This window comes from Amblyraja radiata, chromosome 24, assembly GCF_010909765.2.
Source record: "Amblyraja radiata isolate CabotCenter1 chromosome 24, sAmbRad1.1.pri, whole genome shotgun sequence".
Lineage (NCBI taxonomy): Eukaryota > Metazoa > Chordata > Chondrichthyes > Rajiformes > Rajidae > Amblyraja > Amblyraja radiata.
Genome location: NC_045979.1, coordinates 4,269,220 through 4,296,593, shown reverse-complemented (window position 1 = coordinate 4,296,593; position 27,374 = coordinate 4,269,220). Strand labels below are relative to the sequence as shown.

The 27,374-nt window shown below is 45.5% G+C and overlaps 1 protein-coding gene across 2 annotated transcripts in view; it reads right to left on the bottom strand.

Moving 5' to 3' along the window:
* The window catches only part of ptpn22 (protein tyrosine phosphatase non-receptor type 22), a 116,817-nt gene that overhangs the window by 2,654 nt on the left and 86,789 nt on the right, over positions 1-27,374 (bottom strand). For both annotated transcript variants that reach the window (XM_033042284.1, XM_033042285.1), the window contains exons 13-20: positions 25,445-26,310; positions 20,667-20,738; positions 18,791-18,903; positions 14,596-14,623; positions 10,355-10,393; positions 9,374-9,462; positions 3,715-3,745; positions 804-884 (exon numbers count right to left, since the gene is read on the bottom strand). In XM_033042284.1, the coding sequence (XP_032898175.1) occupies positions 804-884; positions 3,715-3,745; positions 9,374-9,462; positions 10,355-10,393; positions 14,596-14,623; positions 18,791-18,903; positions 20,667-20,738; positions 25,445-26,310 (1,319 nt within the window). The remainder of the gene's footprint in view (positions 1-803; positions 885-3,714; positions 3,746-9,373; positions 9,463-10,354; positions 10,394-14,595; positions 14,624-18,790; positions 18,904-20,666; positions 20,739-25,444; positions 26,311-27,374) is intronic.

Here is a 27,374-nt window from a genome sequence, read left to right as displayed (position 1 = left end):
GCTGGATTGAGCCTCCGAAGCCTCGCGCATGTGTGTGAGTGTGCGCATGCGCGCGTGGCCGCCAAAAAATTGTGTCCCCCATCCCCTCCATGTTTTGATAGAGAGTTGCAGACAGCACCTGTAGTCAGGATCAAATCTAGATCTTTAGCGCTGTAAGGCAGCAACTCTACCGCTGCACCACTGTGCTGCCCTGATTTAATTGATATTGATTTCCTTCCTCATTCCATTTGGGACTGTATTGTGCACTATCCACTGGATGCTATGCGACAACCCAACAAAGCGTCTTTGTCAACAATTTGCAAACTCAAAAGCTTCACTGCCAGCAGTGAACAGAGTCCTGAGCTTTGCTTCCAAGTCACATGCCATCCCAGCTTGAAAATGTGCTAAATGTTATTCCATCATTCCTTAGTCAAATCTTGAAACTGTTTGGCCAACAACACCAAGAGAACACCTTCACACAGTTAGTCCAGCACATTGTGTCTTTTTTTGTAAATCCGCACCTGCAGTTCCTTGTGTCAACCTTCACTGCACGATCTGCTGACCCCTAATTTCTCAAAGGGTGAATAAAGATGGGAATACATTATTGATTTAAAATACTTAATGTTTCCATGAATACTTTTTGAATGTTCTTTTTTTTAATTTTTGGAAATGGTAGATCCATTCAGCTTTTCAATTGAAGTATTGACCATGTGCATCCAAGTTATTGGAACCAATTGATTTCATAAACAGATGGGTCGATGTCGTGGTCACGGTCACGGTGGTGGGCACCAAGTAACAGCTTCTGTTGAGAGCAAATAACTCACCAAATTTCGGAAGGAAGCGACTCTGTTCTGGGCTTGGCTCCGGCACAGCAGTCCTGGATGGTGAAGAGCCACCACTTATTGCTGTGGGCACATAGAGAGAGAGATATGCAATGTTACATTAGCTATGTCCACCAGTGGCTTGGCTACCTGATCTCCTGGTTGCCAAACACTTTAACTGCCCTTCCCATTCCCACATTGACCTTTCTGTCCTGGGCCACCATTGTCAGAGTGAGACCCAAATGCAAATTGGAGGAACAGCACCACATATTTCGCTTAGGCAGCTTACAACCCCACGGTATGAATATGATTGATCTAACTTCATGTAACCCTTGTATCCCCTCTTTCTCCATCCCTACCCACCCTAGCCGTTGTACTAGTTTCACTGTCATTCTGGTGAGTTGCATTGTCTGTATAACTCATTTTCACCCAGCCCCCAGCTAACAATGGACCACCTCCTTTATCATTATTACTTTTTTGCATACCTTTCAGAGCAAGGAGGTCCTACTGTAGTTGTACAGGACCTTGGTGAGACCGCACCTGGCGTATTGTGTGCAATTTTGGTCTCCTAATTTGTGGAAGGACATTCAAGCTATTGAGGGAGTGCAGTGTAGGTTCACCAGGTTAATTCCCAGGATGACAGGACTGACATGATGAAAGAATGGGTCGACTGGGCTTGTATTCACTGGAAGGTAGACAAAAAAGCTGGAGAAACTCAGCGGGTGCAGCAGCATCTATGGAGCGAAGGAGATAGGCAATGTTTTGGCCCGAAACCCTTCTTCAGAATTCACTGGAATTTAGAAGGATGAGAGGAAAATCTTATAGAAAAATATACACTTCTTAAAGGATTGGACAGGCTAGATGGAGGAAAAATGTTTCCAATATTGGGGAAGTCCAGAACCAGGGGTCACAGTTTAAGAATAAGGGGTAGGCCATTTAGGACTGTGATGAGGAAAAACGTTTTCACACAGGGAGTTGTAAATCTGTGGAATTCTCTGCCACAGAAGGCAGTGGAGGCCAATTCACTGGATGTTTTCAAGAGAGAGTTAGATTTAGCTCTTGGGGCTAAAGGAATCAAGGAAGATGGAGAAAAAGCAGGAACGGGGTACTGATTTTAGATGATCAGCCATGATCATATTGAATGGCGGTGTTGGCTTCAAGGGCCGAATGGCCTACTCCTGCACCTATTTTTCTATGTTTCCATTTATTTGTTCTACATCTCTCTATATCATCGTATATATTTCTCGTTTCCCTTTCTCCTAACTCCCAGTCTCAAGAAGGGTCTTGACCCAAAATGTCACCTATTCCTTTCTTCCAGAGATGCTGTCTGACCCGCTGAGTTACTCCAGCATTTTGTGTCTATCTTCCACTAACGATCACTCCCTGGGTTGACAGCAATCTCTATGCTGGCAAATTATGGTTAAAGCACACAAAACTACATTTATTATTTATGGTCTGATAAGTAATAATTTTCATACAACAAACTAGCGATTACTATTTTAAAGAAAAGACAATTTTATGAAATGTTTTTCGCAATATCTGAATGGCTCAAATATTTTACAAATCAAACCTTTCTGCCTATCCATTGTTGTAATTGGGAACACCGTAACATTTCCCTCAAATAACAATCGGATAAATTATAGATGATAAAATCAAAGAGAGATACAGGCTGTTTCGTCCACTAAGTCTGTGCATTGACAGTAAAACGCTAACCTTTACACGGATCAGATTTCATTCTTCCCAGATTTCCATCAACATCCCTTATTCATCTAACAGACCCGGGACAATTTACAATGGCCAATTACCATGAGTGTGTATTGGATGTGAGAGGAAACGAACGCCTCGAGGAAACCCGTGTGCTCACAGGAAGAACGTGCAAACTCTACTAGAGACAGCGCTGGAAGTGAAAATTGAACATGATGCTGGAGCTGTGAGGCAGCAGCTTTATGTTGCTGTTTGTTTTAATGATGTTGCTTATCCAGGACACCCTCAAGAATATCCCCCGTTCTTTTTTAAATTGTGGCATTGAATCCTTTATGAAACTATTTGAGAGAGAGAGAGGGTCAGCTCCTGGTATAATAACTAATTTGAGGAAATGACATCTCCAGAACTCCTGCACCTACAATTTTTATTCCTCTGGGCCGAACACTTTAGAGTCATAGTAATGTAGTCAAACAGTGTGGAAACAGGCCCTTCAGCCCAACTTGCCCATGCCGACCAACATGATCCATTTACACCTTCTGACTCAGAAATGAGATTACCACCAATCAAATATTACTGAAATTAAAACTGAACAGAATTGAATTGTATTACAGTTACTCTTTGGTTAATAATCCTGAAGGAGGAATATTGATCTGGTCACTCGGGCAATCCCGTTTTACAATCAGCTCTATAGTATCTTTAATGGCTATGGAACAAGACGCCAGGGATTGGAGTTAATGCCTCATCCACAAGACAATAACATTGGTTAACACATTTGGAGTGTCAATCTAGCTTATGTTTAGGTCGGGTTTTGTTGGAACCCATGGTGTTTGAAATGGAGTGAAATATCCTGATAAAGTAGGCTGTTGTCCTAGCTCTTGATAGCATGTCTGTTTAGCAAACATCTCTAATTTAAAAAAAACAATGCATTAGAAACACAGTGGTTCAGCCAGCCTCTGAGGGAAGACTGGTGTTGCTGAGATAGACACAAAATGCTGGAGAAAAGCTGGGAATGCAGGACAGGCACCATCTCTGGAGAGAAGGAATGGGTGACGTTTCAGGTCGAGACCCTTCAGACTCTTCCTGTCCCGCTGAGTTGCTCCAGCATTTTGTGCCCCTTCCTTGCTGTGATTGCACATGATCTTATTACAGTAATTACACATTATAACATCTAAATATATTAATGTTGTTCCAGAAAAGACAATCCACTCACTTTTCTTCATACTTCGTAAAATTTTCATACTCTGCAGATGAAGATACACAGAGAGAGAGAGAGAGAGAGAGAGAGAGAATTACAATTTAGGTTGACACAATCTGAATTATTACAACTCTATTACATTTTGCATATTGTTCCCGGGAAACAGACCTGGGAAATGAAGGGACAACCTCTAAATGGAGATTCTTTCACGGAAGCAAGAACCGAATGTTAGTTGTTGGTTGAAATATCTAAGGTAACTCGAGTACAAAAAAGGACACAAAGTGCTGGGATAACTCAGTGGGTCAGACAGTATCACTGGAGATGGATAAGTGATGTTTTGGGTTCTGACCCTTCTTCAGACTGATTATGGGGGAGAGAATGAAGCTGGAAAAGGGGGAGAGGCAAGACTATCACAGGTGGAGCAATGAGAGAGGATCTCAGAACTGTTGGCGACATGAGGAGACGTCTTCAAAATAGGCATAGAGGAGATTTTGCAGTGCTTGTATATGGCTTTAAAAAGGCTGCTGGATAGGCAGATGTAATACAGAACTGAGCAGCATGTTTGGCCTCACTAATTCACAGGATTGATATGATCAAGGTCTTTCGAGTGGGATACGCCTGCAATTGGAACAAAACCAGAGAAACTACCTCCTCTGTCTGTGGGATGGGAAAGGATTCCAGAACAATCTATTCAGGAAATCGGAAGTAGAATTTCACACTTAAGGTGGAAATATGGAACTCCTTGCAGCTAAGATAGACACTAAAAGCAGGATTAACTCAGAGGGGCAAGCAGCATCTCTGGAGAAAAGGATGCTGTGAATGCAAATTGGAGGAATAGCACCTCATATTTCACTTGGGCAGCTTACAACCCAGTCTCTCTCCATCCCTCTCCCACTCCAGTTATCGTACTTGTTTCACTGTCTGAAGAAGGGTTTCGGCCCGAAACGTTGCCTATTTCCTTCGCTCCATAGATGCTGCCCTACCCGCTGAGTTTCTCCAGCATTTTTGTGTACTTGTTTCACTGTTGTCCTGCTGAGTTTACTGGTTGTATTACTCATTATCACCTTCCCACAGCCAACAATGACCATTCCTTCATCATCGTTGCTGGGTTTGATCACTCTTTTTGCATATCTTTAATTTGTCATTTGTACCTTTTCATTCCTTCTCCCCTGACTCTCAGTCTGAAGAGCTCAACTCAAAATGTCACCCATTCCTTTTCTCCAGAGATGCTGCCTGTCCCGCTGAGTTACTCCAGCATTTTGTGTGTCTATTTTCGATGTAAACCAGCATCTGCAGTTCCTTCCTACACTCCTTGCACCTAAGTCAAATGGAATGGGTGATAGGTGTTTGGTGGGTCAGGACATGAAGAGAGGTGAAGAAAATGCCGATGCAGTACAATTCAACCATCTGTAGCAGCAGAGATCCAACGGCTGAATGGACCCCAGTTACTGCAGCTCCTCGAAATGAATGTAATCCTTAGGCTTAAGCGCCACCTGCTGGAATTGAATAGTTTTAAGAAGTAGCTATAAGAAGTACAATACTATTGGTGCATAAAAGCAATTGTGTTCAAGTTAAGTTGAGTTTATGCACAAGCATAGTGATGCACAGATACATGGATATCTTGCTCGCTGGCAAGTGTCACCAATCTGAAGGCATGGATACAAGACGCATGGTTAATCAACCAGTGAGTAGAGAAAGTAAGTTTTGAAAAAATCTATTTACATGCTCTATGAGTTATGATAATGTAAGAAATAGAAATTCCTCCACTCACTTTAAACCTACGTCCTCTGCTTCTCGATTCCTGATCTATTAGTCTCATGATTTGGTGCACCTCTATAAGATCACCCCTCATCCTCCTGCACTCCAAGAAATAGCATCCCAGCTCAACCTCTCCATATAGCTCAAGCCCTCGAGTCCTGGCAACATCTTCGCAAATCTTCTCTGCACCCTTTCCAGCTCGACAACATCTTTCTTTAATGTGGTGCCCAAAACTGAAAACAATATGCTAAATGTGGCCTCACCAACGCCTTACACAACTGCAACATGCAACTCCCAAATTCTATACTCGATACTCTGAATGATGAAGGCCAACGTGCTGATTGTGGTTACTTAATGTGCCGAGAACTTCACATTTAGAATCATAGAGGATACAGCGTGGAATCAGGCCCTTCGGCTCAACGCCCACACCTACTTAAATGTCCCATCTACACTAGTCCCCCTTGCCTGCGTTTGGCCCATATCCCTCTAAACTTGTCTTATCCATGTACCTGTCTAATTGCTTCGATAAACATTGCGATAGTCCCTACATTAACTACCCTCTCTGGCAGCTTGTTACTCTAACTGATGAAAGCTAATGTACCAAAAGCATTTTTGACCACCCAGTCTACCTGTGACACCTCATTCCATGAACTATGTACCTGCACTCCTAGATCCCTCTGCTCTACAACATATCCGAAGGCCCTACCATTCACTGTGTAGGTCCTACCCATGTTAGACTTTTAAAATGCAACACCTCACATTTCTCTGTATGAAATTCCATCAATCATTCCTTCCCCCACCTAGCCAACCAATGAAGAGGGGCAACATTTGTTTACACAAAGGCATATGGAATGGGGTAGTTGAGGCAGGTACTACCCCAATGTTTCAAAAAACATTTGGAACGGTACTTGGATTGGATTGGTTTAGAGGGATGTGGGCCAAACGTAGGCAGGTTGGACTAGTGTAGATCGGGGCATGTTGGTCAGCGTGGAAAAGTTGGGCCAAAGGGCCTGTTTCCACGCTGTACGACTCCGTGACTCTCTGTTGTGAATAGGTTTTCCCATATTTTCCGAGTGTTTGCCTTAGTTACTGACTTAGAAACATCAACTTTACATCATCTGAAATGGTCCATAAGAATTTTGTACATATCAATAAGATCAATTCTACACCATATAGGCCCAGTCACCTCTACACCCCTTTCCAAAGCCTCCATATTATGAACTTTGACTTCTCTAAGTTCAGACAGCCCTTGCTTTCTCTTTCCATCCCCTCCCAGTTCTCCCACTAGTCTTACTGTCTCCGCCTACATTCTATCTTTGTCCCGCCCCCTCCCCTGACATCAGTCAGAGGAGAGGAAGTGCAACATCTCACACTTGTTCAGATTAACCTCTAGCTGTCATTTCTCCGTCCATTTCTGTAGCTGATCTATATCCCGCTGTATACATAGGACAGCCTTTCTCACAGTCCATGACCCTAACAATCTTAGTGTCATCTGCAAATTTGCTAACTGTCCAGTCTACATCTACGTCCAACTAATTTATATACACAGTAAACCATTGTTTTAACAACTCTTTTATAATGGATTTTGGCTATAGTGGACAGACCTCAACTCACACTGCCTCCCCGACTGCTTACACAAGCTTCTGAGGCCCCCCATCTATCTTGCAAGGTGCACCTTCGTTCCACCATTCCTTCCTTCATTATGTCCGCCTGACAGCCACCCCCTCCTCCTGTCGCTCTGTCCTCTCTACCACACACCCCTCCCTCCCCTCCACCACTACCTCCTCCTTCGACTACCCCAGTCACCGACTTATTCCACCTTTGTAAGAAGAGAGGAAGCCCCGATGAGCGCATCTTGTCATTAGTAGCAGCCTGAAGAAAGCGCTGTCCCCAGGGCTACAGTGTGAGGTGCAACAACAACAGTGTGAACTGGTGAAGAATCGCTAGCTGGTGCAGACCACGGCATCGGTGCTTAGTTTTAAGGTCAAACGACACAAATCTCTGGAGTAGACTGAATCAGTCTGAAGAAGGGTCCCAAACATATTTATCTGTGTTCTCCAGTGATGCTGCCTCCCCTGCTGAGTTACTCCAGCACTTTGTGTATTAACCATCATGAGTAGTTCTTTGATCAACTACATACAACGATAATACCTTGGTTATAATGGATAATCGGCAATAACGGACACCATTCCCCCCTCTCTCTTCTTGAATATGGCCTTTACATGGTACTAGTGTGGTACAAACACTGCTTTCCATTTCTCATGCATGTAGATTGTCAAGTTCGAGATTCTCAAGGTCTTTCCGCATGAAAGCACAAACTGCTTTATTCTCTAAGGAGCAGCTAATAAATGAGCATGGACAAATCATCAATGAGCATCCCTTTATAATGGAAGTATGATCATGGATGAAGCAGTGGTGCCCTGCATGGATATCCTGGGGTGTTGAAGGTTGACCTCCAACCAGCATAACCATGTTCGTTTGTACGCAGCATGACTCCAAACATTGGCATTTTACCCCCATTGCTTCAGAGTTAGCAGGGCTCTTCAAAGTCTTATTCAGCCAAATGCTGCATTGATACCAAAGCGTACACTGTCACATCTCCCCTAGAATTGAACTCTGGTCCATGTTTAGATCAAATGAGTAATAAGGTCTGGATCCCAAACAGCACAGTAGCAAGCCGTTTATTGCTTAAGTTACTGTTAATAATATCAGCAACAATATCTCCATCACCCTGTTGATGGCTGCGACTAGATTCATTTGGCAACAGTTAACCAGAGAATATATTGAAATGAAACAATTGTTAAGAATTATCAATGCAGGTATGAAACTGGAGTCAGATAAAAAGCTAGTTTGGTCAAGGACATAAGGTTACTTTCTCTGAAGGCAGATTGCTATTTTATTTTCAGGCATAATGAGATCTGTATAATGAAATTCAAATTTATATCCAGGATTACTCGTCTATCAGAATCTGTACACCAGTACAGTTCAGCTTGTGGTGTGATTACTATGGGCAAGGCATCGTAGATACATTGAGATTTTGTTGCCTTTTTAGACTCCACACTGTTAAATTGGAAATAGATGAGTGTCTTATTAATCATCGGAAAAAATCAAAAACACTTTACCTCACAAATGTCTCAATAAATGATTTTACTTTAAAATGGCCACTTTAAGGTGTTGTTGTGTTTAGTCATGTCAACTTCCACAAAGACGTTGTAGATTAGGGCAATGGAAGTGAAACTGGCTACGAAGGTGAGACATGAGTCACAGAAGCTAAGTAAATAAATGAGGAAAGGAATAGAAAAACATGTCATTGGGGGGTTGCTGGTCGGAGTGAGGTGAAGGAGATGGTTCATGTTGAATCAATCACTAGCATTAACCATCTGAATGAAAGTTTAATACTACAAAATTCTCTTTAAATGTAGGTCATTTCTGATTTCTCAATGCACTTCCTAAAAACAATTTCTCCAAAATACTTCCCCAAAATGCTGCTTGTTGACTAACTATTTCTGTTAAAAAATGATATTTTTAAGGCAGAAATAGGTAGATTCTTGATTAGTTCAGGTGTTAGGGGTTATGGGGAGAAGGCAGGAGAATTGGGTTCAGAGGGAAAGATAGATCAGCCATGATTGACTGGTGGAATAGACTTGATGGGCTGAATGGCCCAATTCTGCTCCTAGAACTTATGAACTTCATCAAAACCATATAAAGAGGGGAAGTAAAACGTCACTTTTTTTTCTTTGCTGTAAATAAAATATTATCAGTTGGAGTCATGGAGTCGTGCAGCACGAAAACAGGGCCTTTGGCCCAACTTGTTCATACAAACCGTCCCACTGCTTGCGTTTGCCCTATTCTGATAACAGGGTACCTGCTGGAAATGCCTTGAATGTCTTCACTGAACAGAAGGAACCTTTCTTACCTTGCTCCTCGCAAAGACCTTATTGGGATCAGGTGATGATCTGGGATTGTGCATCTCAGGAGAGGGAGCTCTGTCAGACCGTGGCAAACCTGTGGACAGATTGAAGTAAAACTCAATATTTAAGAAGCAAGGTGCAGAAAGGCTTCAGTAAGAATCCCAGCAGACACCAAGGATTCACCAGGGATTAGACGGAACACAGGGATAGTCAGTATAGTGACCAGTGGGAAGGCCCATTGAGAAGCTCAGGGCAACATACTATGGCAATGGTTGCAGAAAGTTATAAGTAAATACAGAGGGAAACCCAGAAGACACAAGCATGTGGAACGGCCACAGGGATACACATCAGGTGAATCACTGACAGTGAGGCTGCGTCGCAGTTATTACACATTGACCACCTTAATTTAGTGTAAACATGCGTACAACAATAAGTGTGGGGTGAAGCAGACATGAAGAAGAGTAAATGCACGTCCGCAGGTCTGGTGGACGGTGACATCGGGAGCTCGCGGGTCCCTGGTGGGAGACCGCTTTTCGGAGCTCCCGCAACGGCAACTTCTCCCGCCCGAGTTGCGGGGTTGAAAGTGACCTGGAGTGGGGCCTTACATCGCCCGGCACGGCTTTAAAGGCCGCGGGACTTGCCAGCACCCGCCGGGGGCTCCAACATCAAGACGCGGAGCGTGGCTTTGCATCGCCCGGCGCGGCCTTAAATGGCCGCGGGACTTGCCATCGCCCGCCAGGGGCTTTGACTTTGATTTGACTTTGACATGGAGAAGAATGGAGAGCAGGGGAGAGACAAGACTTTGCCTTCCATCACAGTGAGGAGGAGATTCACTGTGATGGATGTTTGTGTAAATTGTGTTGGTTGTGTGTCTTGGTTCTTTTCTTGTTGTATGACTGCAGAAACCAAATTTTGTTTGAACTTCATTTGAGGTTCAAATGACAATAAACGGTATTGTATTGTATTGTATTGTATTGTATACTCACTCAGTGAAACTGGAAGTAATAATGATTCAGTCTTCCTATCTGTGGGAAAAAGATTTTGAGTAAATTTAGAAACGTAAAATAACAGCATAAATAAGTAATGCAATGCATTCAGGTTCATCTTCCAGCACGGCCTCACTTTATGTTTCCTCCCCAAACTCTTGTACAGATGAAAAATTAAAACAAAGGGCCTTGATGATGTATACAGTTAATGGCAAGACCCTTAACAGCACCGATGTGCAGAGGGATCTTGGAGTACAAGCGCAGAGCTCACTGAAGGGGGAACTCAAGTAGATAGGGTGGTAAAGAAGGCATACAGTTTGCTTACCTTCATTGCTAGGGACATTGAATATAAGAGTCAGGAAATCATGATGCAGCTCTATAGGACATTGGTTAGGTTGCATTACGAATATTGTGTGCAGTTCTGGTCACCCCATTACGGGAAAGACGTGGAGGCTTTGGAAAGGGGGCAGAGGAAGTTTTACAGAATGCTGGCCAGATTAGAGGGTTTCAGCCACAGAAAGAGGTTGGATAGACTTGGATTGTTTTCTCTAGAAGTCGGAGGTTGATTTGAGTCTTAAGTGTATAAAATTATGAGGGGTATAGATAGGGTAGACAGTCAGAAGCTTTTACTCAGGATGGAAATGTCCAGCACTGGAGGCCATAACAGAGGGGGGAAAGTTGAATGGAGATGTGAGGGGCAGTTTTTTAAAATACAGAGATGGTGGGGGTCTGGAATCCCAGGGGTGGTGGGGGAGGCAGATTTTATAGTGCTGTGTAAGAGTCTTTTAGATAAGTGCATGGAAGTAGAGGGATATGGATCATATACTGGCAGGATAGATCAGTTTTACTTGGCATCAAGTTCGGCACAAACATTGTGGGCCAAAAGGCCTGTCCGTGCATTGCGCAGTAGCAGGGAAAGAGTCAAACATTCCTAAGTTCACTCAACAAAGCAACAAATGTCCTTAACATTCCCCAAACATGAGATGTCATATGTTTACAAATTAATACCTGCTCATGCGGCTATTGCCGGCCTGGCCAGACTTATTGTTTGTTGCCCTGCTCCTTTGAAAATATGGCAATTGTTTGCCTTGAACCATTGAAGGCTGTGGGGTGGCGAAGGTTCTACAATCTGTTGTTAGACAGGAAGATGGACGGTCTTGAAGCAGCATTGCTGAAGGCGCGCGTGATGTACGACCAAGTTAAAATGAAGGTGCTTGAGCTACAACTTATGTTGTCCCAAACATTTGGTGTCTTTGACCTTTTTGGTGGGGCCGGTTGCAATTTCAGGATATGCTATGGAAGCTTGGCAAGTTGCTACAGTTTATCCTGTCAGGAGTGCATGGACATCCACAGCATGTCAACATTGCAGTGAAGTGACCTGCTTTTTCTCTGAATGTGATTGTATTCTTGGTGTGTCATTTAAACTTCATACGTCCAATGCAGGCAACTTTGCAGTGTCTTGCACAAAGATATTTAATTTGGGTTTTGTCACAATGTACTCACTGAGCTGTGGTGGTGGTGGTGGATCCGAGTTTAGTTTAGAGATACAGCGTGGAAACATAGAAACATAGAAATTAGGTGCAGGAGTAGGCCATTCGGCCCTTCGAGCCTGCACCGCCATTCAATATGATCAAGGCAGATCATCCAACTCAGTATCCCGTACCGGCCTTCTCTCCATACCCTCTGATCCCCTTAGCCACAAGGGCCACATCTAACTCCCTCTTAAATATAGCCAATGAACTGGCCTCGACTACCCTCTGTGGCAGAGAGTTCCAGAGATTCACCATCTCTGTGTGCAAAACGTTCTTCTCATCTCGGTTTTAAAGGATTTCCCCCTTATCCTTAAGCTGTGACCCCTTGTCCTGGACTTCCCCAACAACGGGAGCAATCTTCCTGCATCTAGCCTGTCCAACCCCTTAAGAATTTTATAAGTTTCTATAAGATCCCCTCTCAATCTCCTAAATTCTAGAGAGTATAAACCAAGTCTATCCAATCTTTCTTCATAAGACAGTCCTGACATCCCAGGAATCAGTCTGGTGAACCTTCTCTGCACTCCCTCTATGGCAATAATGTCCTTCCTCAGATTTGGAGACCAAAACTGTATGCAATACTCCAGGTGTGGTCTCACCAAGACCCTGTACAACTGCAGTAGAACCTCCCTGCTCCTATACTCAAATCCTTTTGCTATGAAAGCTAACATACCATTCGCTTTCTTCACTGCCTGCTGCACCTGCATGCCTACTTTCAATGACTGGTGTACCATGATACCCAGGTCTCGCTGCATCTCCCTTTTTCCTAGTCGGCCACCATTTAGATAATAGTCTGCTTTCCTGTTTTTGCCACCAAAATGGATAACCTCACATTTATCCACATTATACTGCATCTGCCAAACATTTGCCCACTCACCCAGCCTATCCAAGTCACCTTGCAGTCTCCTAGCATCCTCCTCACAGCTAACACTGCCCCCCAGCTTAGTGTCATCTGCAAACTTGGAGATGTTGCCTTCAATTCCCTCATCCAGATCACTAATATATATTGTAAATAGCTGGGGTCCCAGCACTGAGCCTTGCGGTACCCCACTAGTCACTGCCTGCCATTGTGAAAAGGACCCGTTTACTCCTACTCTTTGCTTCCTGTTTGCCAGCCAGTTCTCTATCCACATCAATACTGAACCACCAATGCCGTGTGCTTTAAGTTTGTAAGAAACAGGCCCTACAGCCCACCGAGTCAGCACTGACCACCGACCAGCAATCCCTGCACATTTACACCATCCTACACATACTAGGGACAATTTACACATACACCAAGCCAATTAACCTACAAACCTGTACGTCTTTGGAGTGGGGGAGGAAACTGAAGAGCCCACGTAGGTCACGGGGAGAACGTACAAACTCCGTACAGACAGCACCCGTAGTCAGGATCGAACTCGGGTCTCCGGCGCTGTAAACGGTGTAAGGCAGCAACTCTACCGCTGCGCCACCGTGTCGCACAATTAAGTTGCATTAAACTGAGCAAGTTATTGGATGTGAAGAAAAGAGTTCTGGACAAGTGATCTAGAAACCATTATAAATCCCACTGTGGCAGCTTGGGAAATCTAACTTCAAATAATTCAGTAAGACCTAGAAGTTAAAGGAAGCTCATACTACTATGTTATAAAAACATCGATTTTGGTCTAAAGCTCATCTGGTTCACGAATGTTTTTTCCTGGGGGATATTAGCTACCTTTATCCAGCCTGTTCGACACATGATTCATCAATGTTGTTGGCTCTTGTCTGCTTTCGCAGTTCAGGGGCAGTGAGGGATGAATAGTGTAATATATGCCAGTGTGGCCAGAGAGCTCCTTATCCCTCAAAGGAGGGAACAAAACTGCTCCTCTCCACCATTTTCCCTCACCTCCCTCCCCCCTCCATGCACACACACACTCACTCACTCACCAATCCCCAGCTCTTTGTTGCTAAGAGCAACATCTAACTACCTCTCAGACTGAATGTCTCAGTGCAGAAGGTCCCATGACAATAATGGGGGTATGGTTGGTACTTATTAGAATTATTAGAAGCTATAGATTGTACCAGAGTTGCAGGCATGACCAAATAGTTACTAGGATTGTAGTTATTAGCTGCTCCATTAATTGGTGTGGTAAATAGTGATTCTAGTTACAGGCTGTATTAATAGTTGCCAATGTTACTGTCAAGGCTGATCACTGCAGATATGGTTAATGACCACTTCAGTTAGCATCACCCCGCGGGGTCACAACATCGGAAGCCTGGATCGCCTCAACACAGAGGGAGAACAAGGAGGGAAGAGAAGGACTTTAAGACTTTTGCCTTCCAAAAACAGTGAGGAGGTACACAAAAAAGCTGGAGAAACTCAGCGGGTGCAGCAGCATCTATGGAGCGAAGAAAATAGGCAACGTTTCGGGCCGAAACCCTTCTTCAGACCTGTGAGGAGGTGCCTGGTAGACTCACTGTGGTGGATGTTAAATCTGTGTTTATTGTGTGTTTTGTTATTTTATTGTATGTTATGACTGCAAGGCACGAAATTTCGTTCAGACTGAAAGGTCTGAATGACAATAAAGGATACTTTGACTTTGACTTTTTGACATGCAGAATAACATGATAAGAATAGTTTTTAATATGACCACATTGGTCAATTTCATAGTTTGGGAAGAAGACGAGGCAGAGAAAGTGCTGAATTGCTTCATTATCTTTCATTTAAAACATATTAAATTTGTATCAACTTACCCTTCCTAAAGCCCCGCAATTTCAAACTCTGCAAAACAAAAAGAAATGGGTCAACTTTCCTTATTCAGTTTGCAGTTAAATTTTTGATGGAACCAGCAGAGTTAGTTTCCCACAGGTAGATCCCACACAGATATCAGGGATGGTGAAAGCAAATATATTGACAATAATAACTGGCAGAGCGTTTGTCAATCGAGGAACAGGATACTTCATAAATTCATGTGATAGGAGCAGAATTAGGCCATTCAGCCCATCAAGTCTACTCCACCATTCAATACTGGCTGATCTATCTCTCCTTCTCAACCCCATTCTCCTGCCTGCTCCTCATAACCCCTGTCACCCGTACTGATCAACAATCTATCTCTGCCTTAAAAATATCCATTGACTTGGCCTCCACAGCTTTCTCTTGGCAATGAATTTCACAGATTCACCACCCTCTGGCTAATTTCCTTTCCAAAGGAACGTCCTTTAATTCAAAGGTTATGACCTCTGTTAGACTCACCCACTAGTGGAAACATTCTCTCCACATCCTCTCTATCCAGGCCTGTGACTATTCAGAAAGTTTCAATAAGGACCCCCTCATCCTTCTAAACTGCAGTGCCATCAAACACTCATCATATGTTAACCCATGATATTTGATGATAAATGCTTCAGATCTGGCACCTAACATATTACACAGCAGTGGTCCCTGTTTTCCTGAATGCACTAAGACCTGCACTAATGCCAGTAGGCGTGGAGAGATATTGTCTACACAAAACCTTCCTAATTCATTGGATTCAAAGTATTCAAAGGTTTTTATTAGTCACATTCACATACACCGAGGTGTAATGAAGTGAAATGCTTTTTGCATTTTGCAGTACACAAAAGAATACAGACCAATGAGAGTCTTAAACACAAAGAACATCCCCCCACAATGGCTCCCACCATGAGGGAAGGCACAAAGTCCAGTCCCCAACCCCAGTTCACCCATAGTCGGGCCTATTGAGGCCTCCACAGTTACCTCTACGGAGGCCCGATGTTCCTGGCCGTTCTCGCCGGGTGGTGGGGCTCCGGCGTCGGGAGAGTCCTCACAGCGGCATGGGAACCCTGGAACGGTGAACCAATGCCAGCATCCTCTCCCAGCCCAACATCCCCAGTATTGATGCCCAAGTTACGCCGTTGACTACCTTGAGCAGACTGTCTGCCTAACACCAGATTTCCAAAATAGATATCCAGTTCTGAGCTCTGTCACTAGAAGAGTTTATCAGGCAGACAGAAAGAAAGATTCAAGAACATAATCAAAGCCTCCATTGAAAATTCCAATTCCAATTCCAATTCCAATTCAATTTATTGTCATTTGGACCCCTTGAGGTCCAAACGAAATGTCGTTTCTGCAGCCATACATTACAAACAAATAGACCCAAGACACAACATAATTTACATAAACATCCATCACATTGCTGTGATGGAAGGCCAAAAAAACTTATCTCTCCACTGCACTCTCCCCCCCGATGTCAGAGTCAAAGTCAAAGCCCCCGGCGGGCGATGGCGAATTGTCCCGCGGCCATTAAAGCCACGCCGGGTGATGCAAGGCCGCACACCGGGTCTTGTTGTTAGAGCCCCCGGCGTGCGCTCGCAGTGTCCCGCAGCCATTCCAAGCCGCGCGGGGCGGTGCTGTAAGGCCCCGCTCCAGGAGCTCTTCAACCCCGCAACTCGGGCGGGAGAAGTCGCCGTTGCGGAAGCCCCGAAAAGCGGTCTCCCCCCAGGGACCCGCGGGCTCCCGGTGCCGCCGTCAGCCAGACCCGCAGTTGCAGCCACCGAATCTCCGGAGGTCGGGTCGCAGCAGCGTCCACCACAGCTCCACCCGCTCTGGACTCGGCCAGCTCCGCGACGGTGAGGTGAGTAGTCGGCACCACAGCCCCCGGTCTTCCTGTTGGAGGCCGCTCCTCGTTGCAGCCCCAACGACAACGGAGACCCGACAAAGAAAAGGTCGGGTCTCCCGTGCAGGGAGAAATTTAAAAGTTACCCCCTCCCCCCCCACACCACCCCCACCCCCCCACACACATACCCCAACAAAAAATAACAAAAACTACATAAAAACATAGACATAAAATAATAAAAACGCAGACGGACTGCAGAGGCCGCTGCTGACGAAAGTCGCGCCGCCCACCGACAAAATGCAACATTGAAACTGACTTCAAAGAATTTCTGGTCCATAACCATTCAGAGGTAGGGGATTTGGGATGGTAAGTCTAATGGCTTGACCCTGCGTAGTGGCAGGAAGCACCGCTTCATAAACCACCCAGCCACCCGCCCCATCAGGCAATGTCTACTCCCTCTGTTTCCAGCCCCATGGTTGCCCTCATCAACCACCTCATCGTAGGCCCCCCTGGGTCATGACTGACCATGGGTGATGCATCCTAGTTGTTGGCTGCTTGCTCCAAACCTCGGCTGGAGCAGCGTCGCTTGTGGCTGAAGAGACCAATGCGGGAGTGACATTCTCTGTGGCAAAGGTCACATTTGTGTGTGTGGTCTCTGGTTTGTTGAAGTTGCTGCGCTCCTTTCTGCGTGCCCTCTTGTCAGCCGCTGCGTTCAACAGTTTCTCTTCCCCCCGTTTTGAGATGTTGGTTCAGGGTACCTCTCCACCTCGTGCGGTCAGCTGCAAGGATCTCCCAGGACTCCACATCGATGTCGAGCGCCTTCATATCTCTCTTGCAGACAGATATGTGGAGGGCTGAAGGCCCTGTTCCTGCACTCTACTGTTCTATTTAAGAAGGAACTGCAGATGCTGGAAAATCAAAGGTAGACAAAAGTGCTGGAGAAACTCAGCGGGTGCAGCAGCATCTATGGAGCGAAGGGAATAGGCAATGTTTCGGGCCGAAACCCTTCTCTTGTAACGTAGCTGGGGGTGGCCGATGGTTCTCCTCCCAGATGTCAGCTCTCCATAGAGGGTGTCTTTTGGAATACGGCCATCCTCCATGCGGTGTACATGGCCCAGCCACCGTAGCCTGCGCTGCCTGAGTAGAGTGTACATACTGGGAAGGCCAGCATGAGACAGGATCTCGGCGTTGGACACTCTGCCTTGTCAGGATATGCCCAGGATACGGCGGATGTTACTCAGGTGGAAGGTGTTGAGTCTTCTCTCCTGCCTGGCATATGTAGTCCATGTCTCACTGCCGTACAGCAGCCGTGCTGTTGACACAGGCATTGTAGACTGCTATCTTTGTCTTCACTGTCAGCTTTGGGTTGGTCCACACTTGAGTTGTGAGGCGAGCGAGAGTTGTAGCTGCCTTCCCGATCCTCTTTTTATTCTCTGTGTCCAAGGAGATGTTGTCGGTGATGGTGGAGCCGAGGTACGTGAACCGATGGACGGCATCAAGTTCGTAGTCGTCGATGGTGATGACAGGCGGCTCCTCTGTATCCTGCCCCAAGACATACGTCTTCTTCAGGCTGATGGTCAGCCCGACGTCCTTGCAAGCCCGATAGAAGCGGTCCATCAGTGACTGTAGTTCCTGCTGGGTGTGGGACACAACTGCGGCGTCGTCGGCAAACAACATGTTTCTGATGAGAGCTTAACGTACTTTTGTCTTTGCTCTGAGGCGGGTGAGGTTGAAGATCCTGCCTTCTGATCTAGCATGCAGGGAGATCCCCTCTGTGGCAGTGCCGAAGGCATGTTTCGGAAGCAGAGCGAAGAAAATCCCCAAAAGTGTGGGAGCGAGGACGCAGCCTTGTTTGACGCCACTGCGGATGTGGAAGGGCACAGAGAAGCTGCCATTGAACTGCACTGTCCCCTTCGTGTTGATGTGGAAGGATTCTATCATGCTCTGCAGTTTTGGTGGGCAGCAGATCTTTGGCAGCACCTTAAATAGGCCATCTCTGCTGACGAGGTCGAACGCTTTGGTGAGGTCAAAGAAAGCAACATACAGGGGCATCCGCTGTTCTCTGCACTTCTCCTGGAGTTGGCGAAGGGAGAGGACCATGTCCACTGTTGACCTTCCAGCTCGGAAACCGCATCAGAACCCACAGAATTAGAGTAGTAGCATGATACAAAAAGCTGGAGTGACTCAGCGGGACAGGCACAAAAATACCCCCAAATAATAGTGCAATAATAACAATGACAGTCTATGAAGTTCAGAGCTATTTGAGGTTGTAGTGTTTAATGGCCAAATGGCTGAAGGGAAGAAGCTGTTCTGAACCTGGAACCATTGGAATCCATTACCTTACTCCGTGTCTTCACATTGACAGATTCCGTGAAGCCCTCTGCTTGGGTGCAACCACTCCACTCCAAAGATGTCCCAATTTTCAGAGAGGCTGGGGCAACTGGTACAGGATCTACATTAAAGAATGAAAGAGGAATTGATTAACTTTTTACCCTGTGTATAGTGCACAAAAATGTGGTTGACGAATGCTGATGGATGAAAGTATGTGTTTATTGTGGAAGAAGGCAATAGCTTATTAACATTATTTCATAGACAGGATCAGTTGTGAGACCTTTTCGCAATGGGGTGAGATGTCCAATTATTCTTGATTAATTCAAATGTTGCCCTTTATGGCTCAGTATTCTTCTTATCGAGTCCACGCACAATATTAGAAGTTATTAGAGGAGCTGAACACACTTCTCTGCATCTGCATACAATGGTGCCTGTCTTGTCGCTTCTTGTGCTTCTTGTGCATGGTGGCAGAAAGATTGGTGGAAACAGGGCCGCGACGTGAACGCTCTTTCCTTAACCCCACGGCTCAGTCATTCTGCACAATTGCTCCTATTCTAAGTTGCAACCTGGAACTTCATGAGAGCTCATACAGTCATAGAGTCATACTGCGTGGAAACAGGCCCTTTGCCCCAACTTGCCCATGCCGACCACATTGTCCCATCTACACTAGTTCCATCTGCCTGCGTTTGGCCTATATCCCTCTAAACCTATCCTATCCATTTACCTGTCTAACTGTTTTTTTAAATGTTGTGATAGTACCTGCCTCCACTACCTCCGCCAGTAGCTCATTCCATACACCCACCACACTTTATGTAAAAAGGTTGCCCCTCTGGTTCCCATTCAGGGGTTATGGGGAGAAGGCAGGAGAATGGGGTTAGGAGGGAGAGATAGATCAGCCATGATTGAATGGCGAAGTAGACTTGATGGGCTGATTGGCCTAATTCCACTCTTATCGCTTATGATCTCATGACCTATTAAATCTTTCCCCCATCACCTTAAATCGATGTCCTCTGGTTCTCAATTCCCCTACTCTGGGTAAAGACTCTGTGCATTTACCCAATCTATTCCTTTCAGAATCTTGTACACCTCTGTAAGATCACCCCTCACCTCCTGCACTCCAAGGGATAAATTCCTAACCTGTTCAACCTCTCTCTAGAGCTCATGCCCTCGAGGCCTGGCAACATCCTCATAAATCTTCTCTGCATCATCTTTCCTATAACAGGGCGACCAAAACTGAACACAATACTCTAAATGTGGCCTCACAACTGTACGTGGTCTTGTACAACTGTAACATGACTTCCTAGCTGCTCCACTCAATATTCCGACTGATGAATGCCTTCTTGACCACCCCATCTACCTGTGATGCCACTTTTAAGGAACTATGTACCTGCACACCTGGATCCCTCTGCCCTACAGCACTTCTCAGACCCTTATCATTCACTGTGCAGGTCCTGCCCCTATTTGACTTCCCAAAATGCAACACCTTGCACTTCCCTGTATTAAACTCCATTAACCATTCCTCAGCCCACCTGTGCAACCGACCAAGATCCTGCTCCAAATTTTGACAACCATCTTTGCTATCTACAATACCAGACACTTTAGTGTCATCTACTAATCATGCCTTGTAGGTTCTCATCCAAAACAATGATATAGATGACAAACCACAATGGACCCAGTACCGAACCCTGAGGCACACCGTAGTCACAGGCCTCCAGTCCAAACAACAACCTCCACCATCACCATCTGCTTCCATCCATCGGTCCACTCATCAGAATTCTTGGAATTGATCAAGGTCTTATTGACGTCAGGAGGACAGATCAATGATCTACTTTAAATGAATTTTATGATAGATCAGAGGTCCAGAAAGATAATTGATACACTTACCAGGGTTTTCTGCCAAAATGTACGATTCAGGAGTTCGCTCTGGCAGAGGAGGAGGGATTTCTTCTTCAGAAACTATGAAAAAGAAACAAAGGAAGAAATTCACTTTTGTAAAGGGCCTGTCCCACGAGCATGCGACTGCATGCGGCGAGCGCGACCAAACCAGAAACGGGGGCCGCGCGGAGGTAGAGTGAGTGACGTGAAGTTCGAGCGAAGTCCGCGGGAAGTTGGCGCGTGACGTACGGCGTGAAGACGCTGCGTACGGCGTAGAGACGCTGAGTACGCCCATCGAGGCGGTGCGTACGGCCTCAATGCGGCTGCGGGCCGGCAGGGCCTTGCCGCGCAGAATTTTTGAACACGGTCAGTTTTTCGGAGCCCCGAGCGATGTCGGGACCAGCCCTGCACAACTCCATACGGCTCTGGTGATCAAAGTGGGACCAGCCCCGTGAGGCCGTACGGCTCAAGCGACCACGTTAGGTCACGCTTGCCGCATGCAGTCGCATGCTCGTGGGACAGACCCTTTACTACTTAAACAAAATACCTCCTAAGAAAATAACTCCAGGTCTCTGTAAACTGCACAGATTAAATATAATTGTCCTAACAATTTACCAACGAAGGTTGTTGCCTGTTTTTAGCTCTGCAACACAAAAAAAAATGCTTCTTGCAGGAGTTATCGTCTTGAACTTTCCCACCTCAGAGAAGAACTTATTGAACATAAATCTTCAATCAAAGCACAAACAGGTCTCCCACTCCCACCAGTCCTATGAATGCACTGCCATTGCTGCTGCAATTGTGCATTGATACTAGTTATGTCAGAATGTATATTTTCCTTTGCTTGTACAGCAGCTTGTGAGAACAGAAATGGAAAGAAAACAAAACAAACTTTTATGATGTATTTTCTGAAGTGTAGCCACTGTTGTGATGTACGAAATTGCTGCAGCCAATGTGTGCACAACAAAACTCACCAAAAGCCAATGTGATAATGATCAGATAAGGTCATAAATTCATAAGTTCTAGGAGCAGAATAAGGCCATTCGGCCCATCAAGTTCACTCTTCCATTCAATATCCATTGACTTGGCCTCCGCAGCCAACTGTGGCAATGAATTCCACAGATTCACCACCATCTGACTAAAGAAATTAGTCCCCATCTCCTTTCTAATGGGACGTCCTTTCATTCTGAAGCTATGCCCTCTAGTCCTAGACTCTTCCACTAGTGGAAACATCCTCTCCACATGCAATCTATCCAGGCCTTTCACTATTGGGTAAGTTTCAATGAGGGGACCCCTCATCCTTCTAAATTCCAGCGAGTACAGGCCCAGTGCCTTCAAAAGCTCAAGATAGACACAAAATGCTGGAGTAACTCAGCGGGTCAGGCAGCATCTCTGGACAGAAGGATGGGTGACGTCACAGGAAACGGAAATGAGAGATTTATAGATATTGAGAGGCATAGAACAAATGAATGAAAGTTATGCAAAAAAGTTACAATGATAAAGGAAACAGGCCAATGTTAGTTGTTTTCTAGGTGAGAATGAAAAGTTGGTGGGACTTGGGTGGGGGAGGGATGGATGGAGAGAGGGAATGCAGGGGTCATTTGACCTTGGAGAAATCAATATTTAATCAATATACCCCTGGGTTGTAAGCTGCCCAAGTGAAATATGAGATGCTGTTCCTCCAATTTGCATTTAGCCTCACTCAGACAATGGAGAAGGCCTCGGACAGAAAGGTCAGTGTGGGAATGGGAAGGGGAATTAAAGTGTTTAGCAACCAGGAGATCAGGTAGGTCCATGCAGACTGAGCGAAGGTATTCTGCGAAACGATCGCCCAGTCTACGTTTGGTCTCGCCGATGTATAAGATTTACACATCTTGACCAACGGATACAGTAGATGAGGTTGGAGGAGGTGCAAGTGAACCTCCGCCTAACCTGAAAGGACTGTCGGGGTCCCTGGACAGAGTCGAGGGAGGAGGTATAGGGACAGGTGTTGCATCTTCTGTGGTTGCAGAAGAAGGTACCTGGGGAGGGGGTGGTTTGGGTGGGAAAGGATGAGTTAACCAGGGAGTTGTGGTGGGAACGGTCTCTGCAGAAGGCAACAAGGGGTGAAGATGCGAAGCTGTGACTAGTGGTGGGAAACCGTTGAAGGTGCCGAAAATGTGTGAGGATTATGTGTTGTATGCAACGACTGATGGGGTGAAAGGTAAGGACTAGGGGAAGGGGGACCAAGGGCAGAACTGTGGGGTACCAAGGAGACACGAGTGAGGGCCTCATCTATGATGGGTGAGGGGAACCCCCATTCCCTAAAGAATGAGGACATCTCGGATGTCCTAGTATGGAACACCTCAACTTTGCGGGTGAACACCTCAGATGCGATGTAGACGGAGGAATTGGGAGTAGGGGATAGAGTCTTTGCAGGAGGTACGGTGGGAAGAAGTGTAGTCGAGATACAGTAGTTGTGGGAGTCGGTGGGTTTGTAATTGACATTTGTCTCCTGTGATGGAGACGGTAAGATCAAAAAAGGGGAGGGAAGTGGTCGGAGATAGTCCAAGTGAATTTGAGTGCAGGAGGCAGCACCAATGTAGTCGTCATTGTAACGGAGATAGAGTTCAGGGATAGGGTCAGTGTATGCCTGGAATAGGGATTGTTCAACGTACCCGACAAAGAGGCAGCAGGCATAGCTGGGGCCCATGCGAGTGCCCACAGCTATGCCTTTGATTTGGAGGAAATGGAAGGAATCAAAGGAGAAGATGAGTCGTCAGATGTTAACCCAATCATTCCTGAGATCATTCTCGTAAACCTCCTCTGTACCCTCTCCGCTGGAACATCTCTTTAAGTGTGAGAATCTCAAACGCCGATTCAGGACTTATCTGGACTTACCTTGTCTGAACATCTGGACGCCCGCAATGGCGACTGCGGAGGGTTGAGGTCCCGACCACGGGGGGAAATGGAGGAGGATTGGCCAATTTTTGTGCCTTCCACCACAGTGATGAATGCTGTGGTGGATGTTTGTGTAAATTTTTATTGTGCATTGTGTGTTCTTTTTTTATTGTACCGCTGCTGGCAAATTCATTTCACTTGCACTTTATGTGACTCGATCTTCAAGGAATCATGTACCTGTAATCCTAGATCCCTCTGCTCTACAACACTCCCCAGAGGCCTACCATTCACTGTGTAGGTCCTGCTCGTGTTCGACATCCCAAAATGCAACACCTCACACTTTTCTATATAAAATTCCATCAACCATTACTCTGCCCACATGGCCAATCGATCCAGATCCTGCTGCAATCTTTCACGACCATCTTCACTATCTGCAAAACCACCTACTTTTGCATCATCAGCAAACTTGCTAATCTTGCCCTGTATGTTCTCATCCAAATCATTGATGTAGATGACAAACAGTAACGGGCCCAGCACTAAACCCTGAGGCACATCACTAGTCACAGTCCTCCAGTCCGAGAAGCAATCTTCCACCATCACCTTCCTTCAATGGAGCCAATTTGCTATCCATTCCGCTATCTCTCCTTGGATCCCATGCAGAGCAGCCTACCATGCGGATCCTTGTTGAATGCCTTACTGAAGTCTACAGCTCTGCCCTCATCAATCTTTTTGGTCACATCTTCAAAAAAATCACTCAGATTTGTGAGGCCACCTCCCACGTACAAAACCATGCCGACTATCCCTCATCAGCCTTTGTCCATCTACATGCCTTTATAACCTATCCCTCAGAATACTCTCCAGTAACTTACCATCTACAGATGTTAAGCTCACGGGCCTACAGTTCCCAGCATTTTCCCGGCAGCCCGTCTTGAAAAGAGGCACAACATTTGCCACCCTCCAGTCTTCCGGCACCTCTCCTGTATTTAAGGACGACTCGTAAATTTCAACCAGGGCTCCCGCAATTTCCTCTGGTGGGTTTGGGACTGGGAGAAGGGAACAAATATGTAAATAGTTTGGTCCAGTCAAATGACCAAATGTTCTACTGTCATCAATTTCACAAACAAAAATAAAATGACAAGCAAATAGATCCAAGCCGTATGATCTGTGGTCCTGAACATGAAGCAAGCAGCTCTGCCACAATAGACACTTTGCATTAATTTACAATCTACATTCAGAAACCTGTTCCCACAATGTTGTGCTAACTTGGTACAAGGAATTAGTTTGTTAAGATACTTCAGAAAGCAGTTATGAGTCAAGCACATTGAGTCTCTCTGGATGTTTGATCTCCTTCCCTAAGGATGTACGCAAAAAGTTGGAGTAACTCAGCGGGACGGGCAGCATCTCTGGGGAAAAGGAATGGGCGATGTTTCGGGTCGAGACCCTACTTCAGACTGAAAGTCATGGGAAAGGGAAACAAGAGATATAGAAGGTGATGTAAAGAGAGATATAGAACCACGAATGAAAGATATGCAAAAAAGTTACGATGATAAAGAAAACAGGCCCTTGTTCGCTGTTTGTTGTGTGAGAGTGAGAAGCTGGTGCAACTTGGGTGGGGGAGGGATGGAGAGAGAGGGAATGCAGGGGTTACTTGATGTTGGAGAAATCAATATTCATACCACTGGGTTGTAAGCTGCCCAAGCGAAATATGAGATTATGTTCTACCAATTTACGTTTAGCCTCACTCTGACAATGGAGGAGACCTACGACAGAAAGGTCAGTGTAGGAACGGGAAGGAGAATTAAAGTGTCCGGCAACTGGGAGATCCTTCCCTAAGGATATTGGTTTAATTCCCCAACCAGCTTCATGGTTACTTTTTCTGCATCAAACTTTACAGCATTGTCAATACTTACTCATTTCTTTCATCACTTCTGTTTCAACAAGGGTGTGATGATCCCATCCTTCCTCCATGGACTCTGCTCGAATGGGTTGGAAGGATCTTGGGCAGGTTGGAAGCTCACTATACTCATTCTCAGACCGGCTCCTGGCCGAGATCAGATTATCTAGTTGTTCGCAGGGCAAGTCCTGACAGGAGAACATGTTGTCCTCCAGTAGTTGGCCCGGTGCTGAGCCAGGAGGGGAAAAATAAGGATCTTCAGTGAGATAGGTGGAAGGAAACATTGCCTGGGAACAGAGATGCGAGAAGGATTGGCTCCCTGGGTCTTCGTGAACATTGGTGTTATCTTCCTGAGCAGATTCCCAATGACAGGGATTCCAGGTTCCCCCAGCTGGTGGTAAACTATTGCATTTGGTTGAGGGCGAATCATTGGAAATGATACTCAGCAATTCTAAGGAATCCATGTGGCTGTATCGCTTGATGTCAAATGATGCCTTTGGTTCGACAAGATCCTGACTTGTGATGGTGAATGGGTTCGACTTGGCCCTGGTTAAGCAGGGCTTGTTTGCTGACTGTATTGCGCTGTGCCATAGTTTCTCTGAGTTGTGGGATAATTCACCCCATGATATCCTTTTAATGTTTCTGTCAAGGCTCAGGCTCATCTGTTGTTCTGGTCCTCTGTCAGATGGACATCCTGCCACGCAAGTAGAATCCTGGATATGTTGAGAAAGATCTTCATTTTTACTGGGGTTATCGTCCAAGTCTGTTATTAATCCATGAGAATGGCTGTGCCAAATGGAGGGGAATCCTGACTGGTTGTATTGATCCACTATTGGTAAGTCTTGATCCATGAATTGTAAACTTCTTTCCTCTTTTTGTGGCCTGCAAAGATAAGAAAGTGCTGTTAAGTAAACATACAGGAGTTTTAGTCAACCGTAACAAGTAAAGGGCCAATCCCACTTGGGTGTCATTTGCCCGTAATTTACGCGACATCATTTACGCGTCACGACGCACGACGCACGCATTGTGCGCATTACACGCTCATGGTGTGTGGTGACATAGGCTGTGATGCACGGTCGCGCGCGGCGCCCCCAGGATGTTGGGATGTTCAAAATCTTCACGCGCCGTCTGCGTGACGCGCAAATGACGCCCAAGTGGGACAGGCACTCAAGTTTCTGAATTAAGTTGTATCAGATCTATCCCTTCACTCAATTGTTGTGAATACTAATTGAAGTATATAATGGTGAACATAAAGCTGTTCTTCATTACTGATGGGCAAATGAATGGTTCAATGTCAAAATCGGAAGCGACATGAGTTGCACCTTACTAACATTAGTTTCATGAAAACGGCATACGTTTTTTGTCTAGTGAAGGGTTAAGTAGCATGACGTTGTTATCTCTACATGGCGGATATAAACTGAATTTGCCACAGAAAATTAAGCCAGAACATTTTAAGCCTACATATTCTTTTATAACGATGACGTTATTTACTCTGAGTCAACTTCACTGAAATTAAATGTAACTATATTTTTAATTGTCAATAAAATTTAAGTTTTGCAAGAATGACACAACATTCCCTCACCTTTTAGTTGTTGAAGATTTACACTTTATTCAGTCCAGATTGTGTCGCAGTCCAGTCTTTCTCTCCTCCTTCCTTCCTTCCTTCCTCACCCCCCATCTCCCCCCACCCACTTTCCCCTCATTTTCCATTCACTATCTGATCTGCCAGTATTGTGTTCATTCATTCTAGTGTACACATTGGTTTAAGGTCAGTGGCATGGATGCTGGAGCAAGTCAGTGGGACAGGCAGCATCTCTGGATGAAGTAATGGGTAACGCTTTGGGTCGAGACCCTTGTTCGGACTGTCAGGGGAGATGGAGATACAGAGATAAGGAAGTGTCAGAGTGAGGCCCAGCGCAAATTGGAGGAACACCTCATATTTTGCT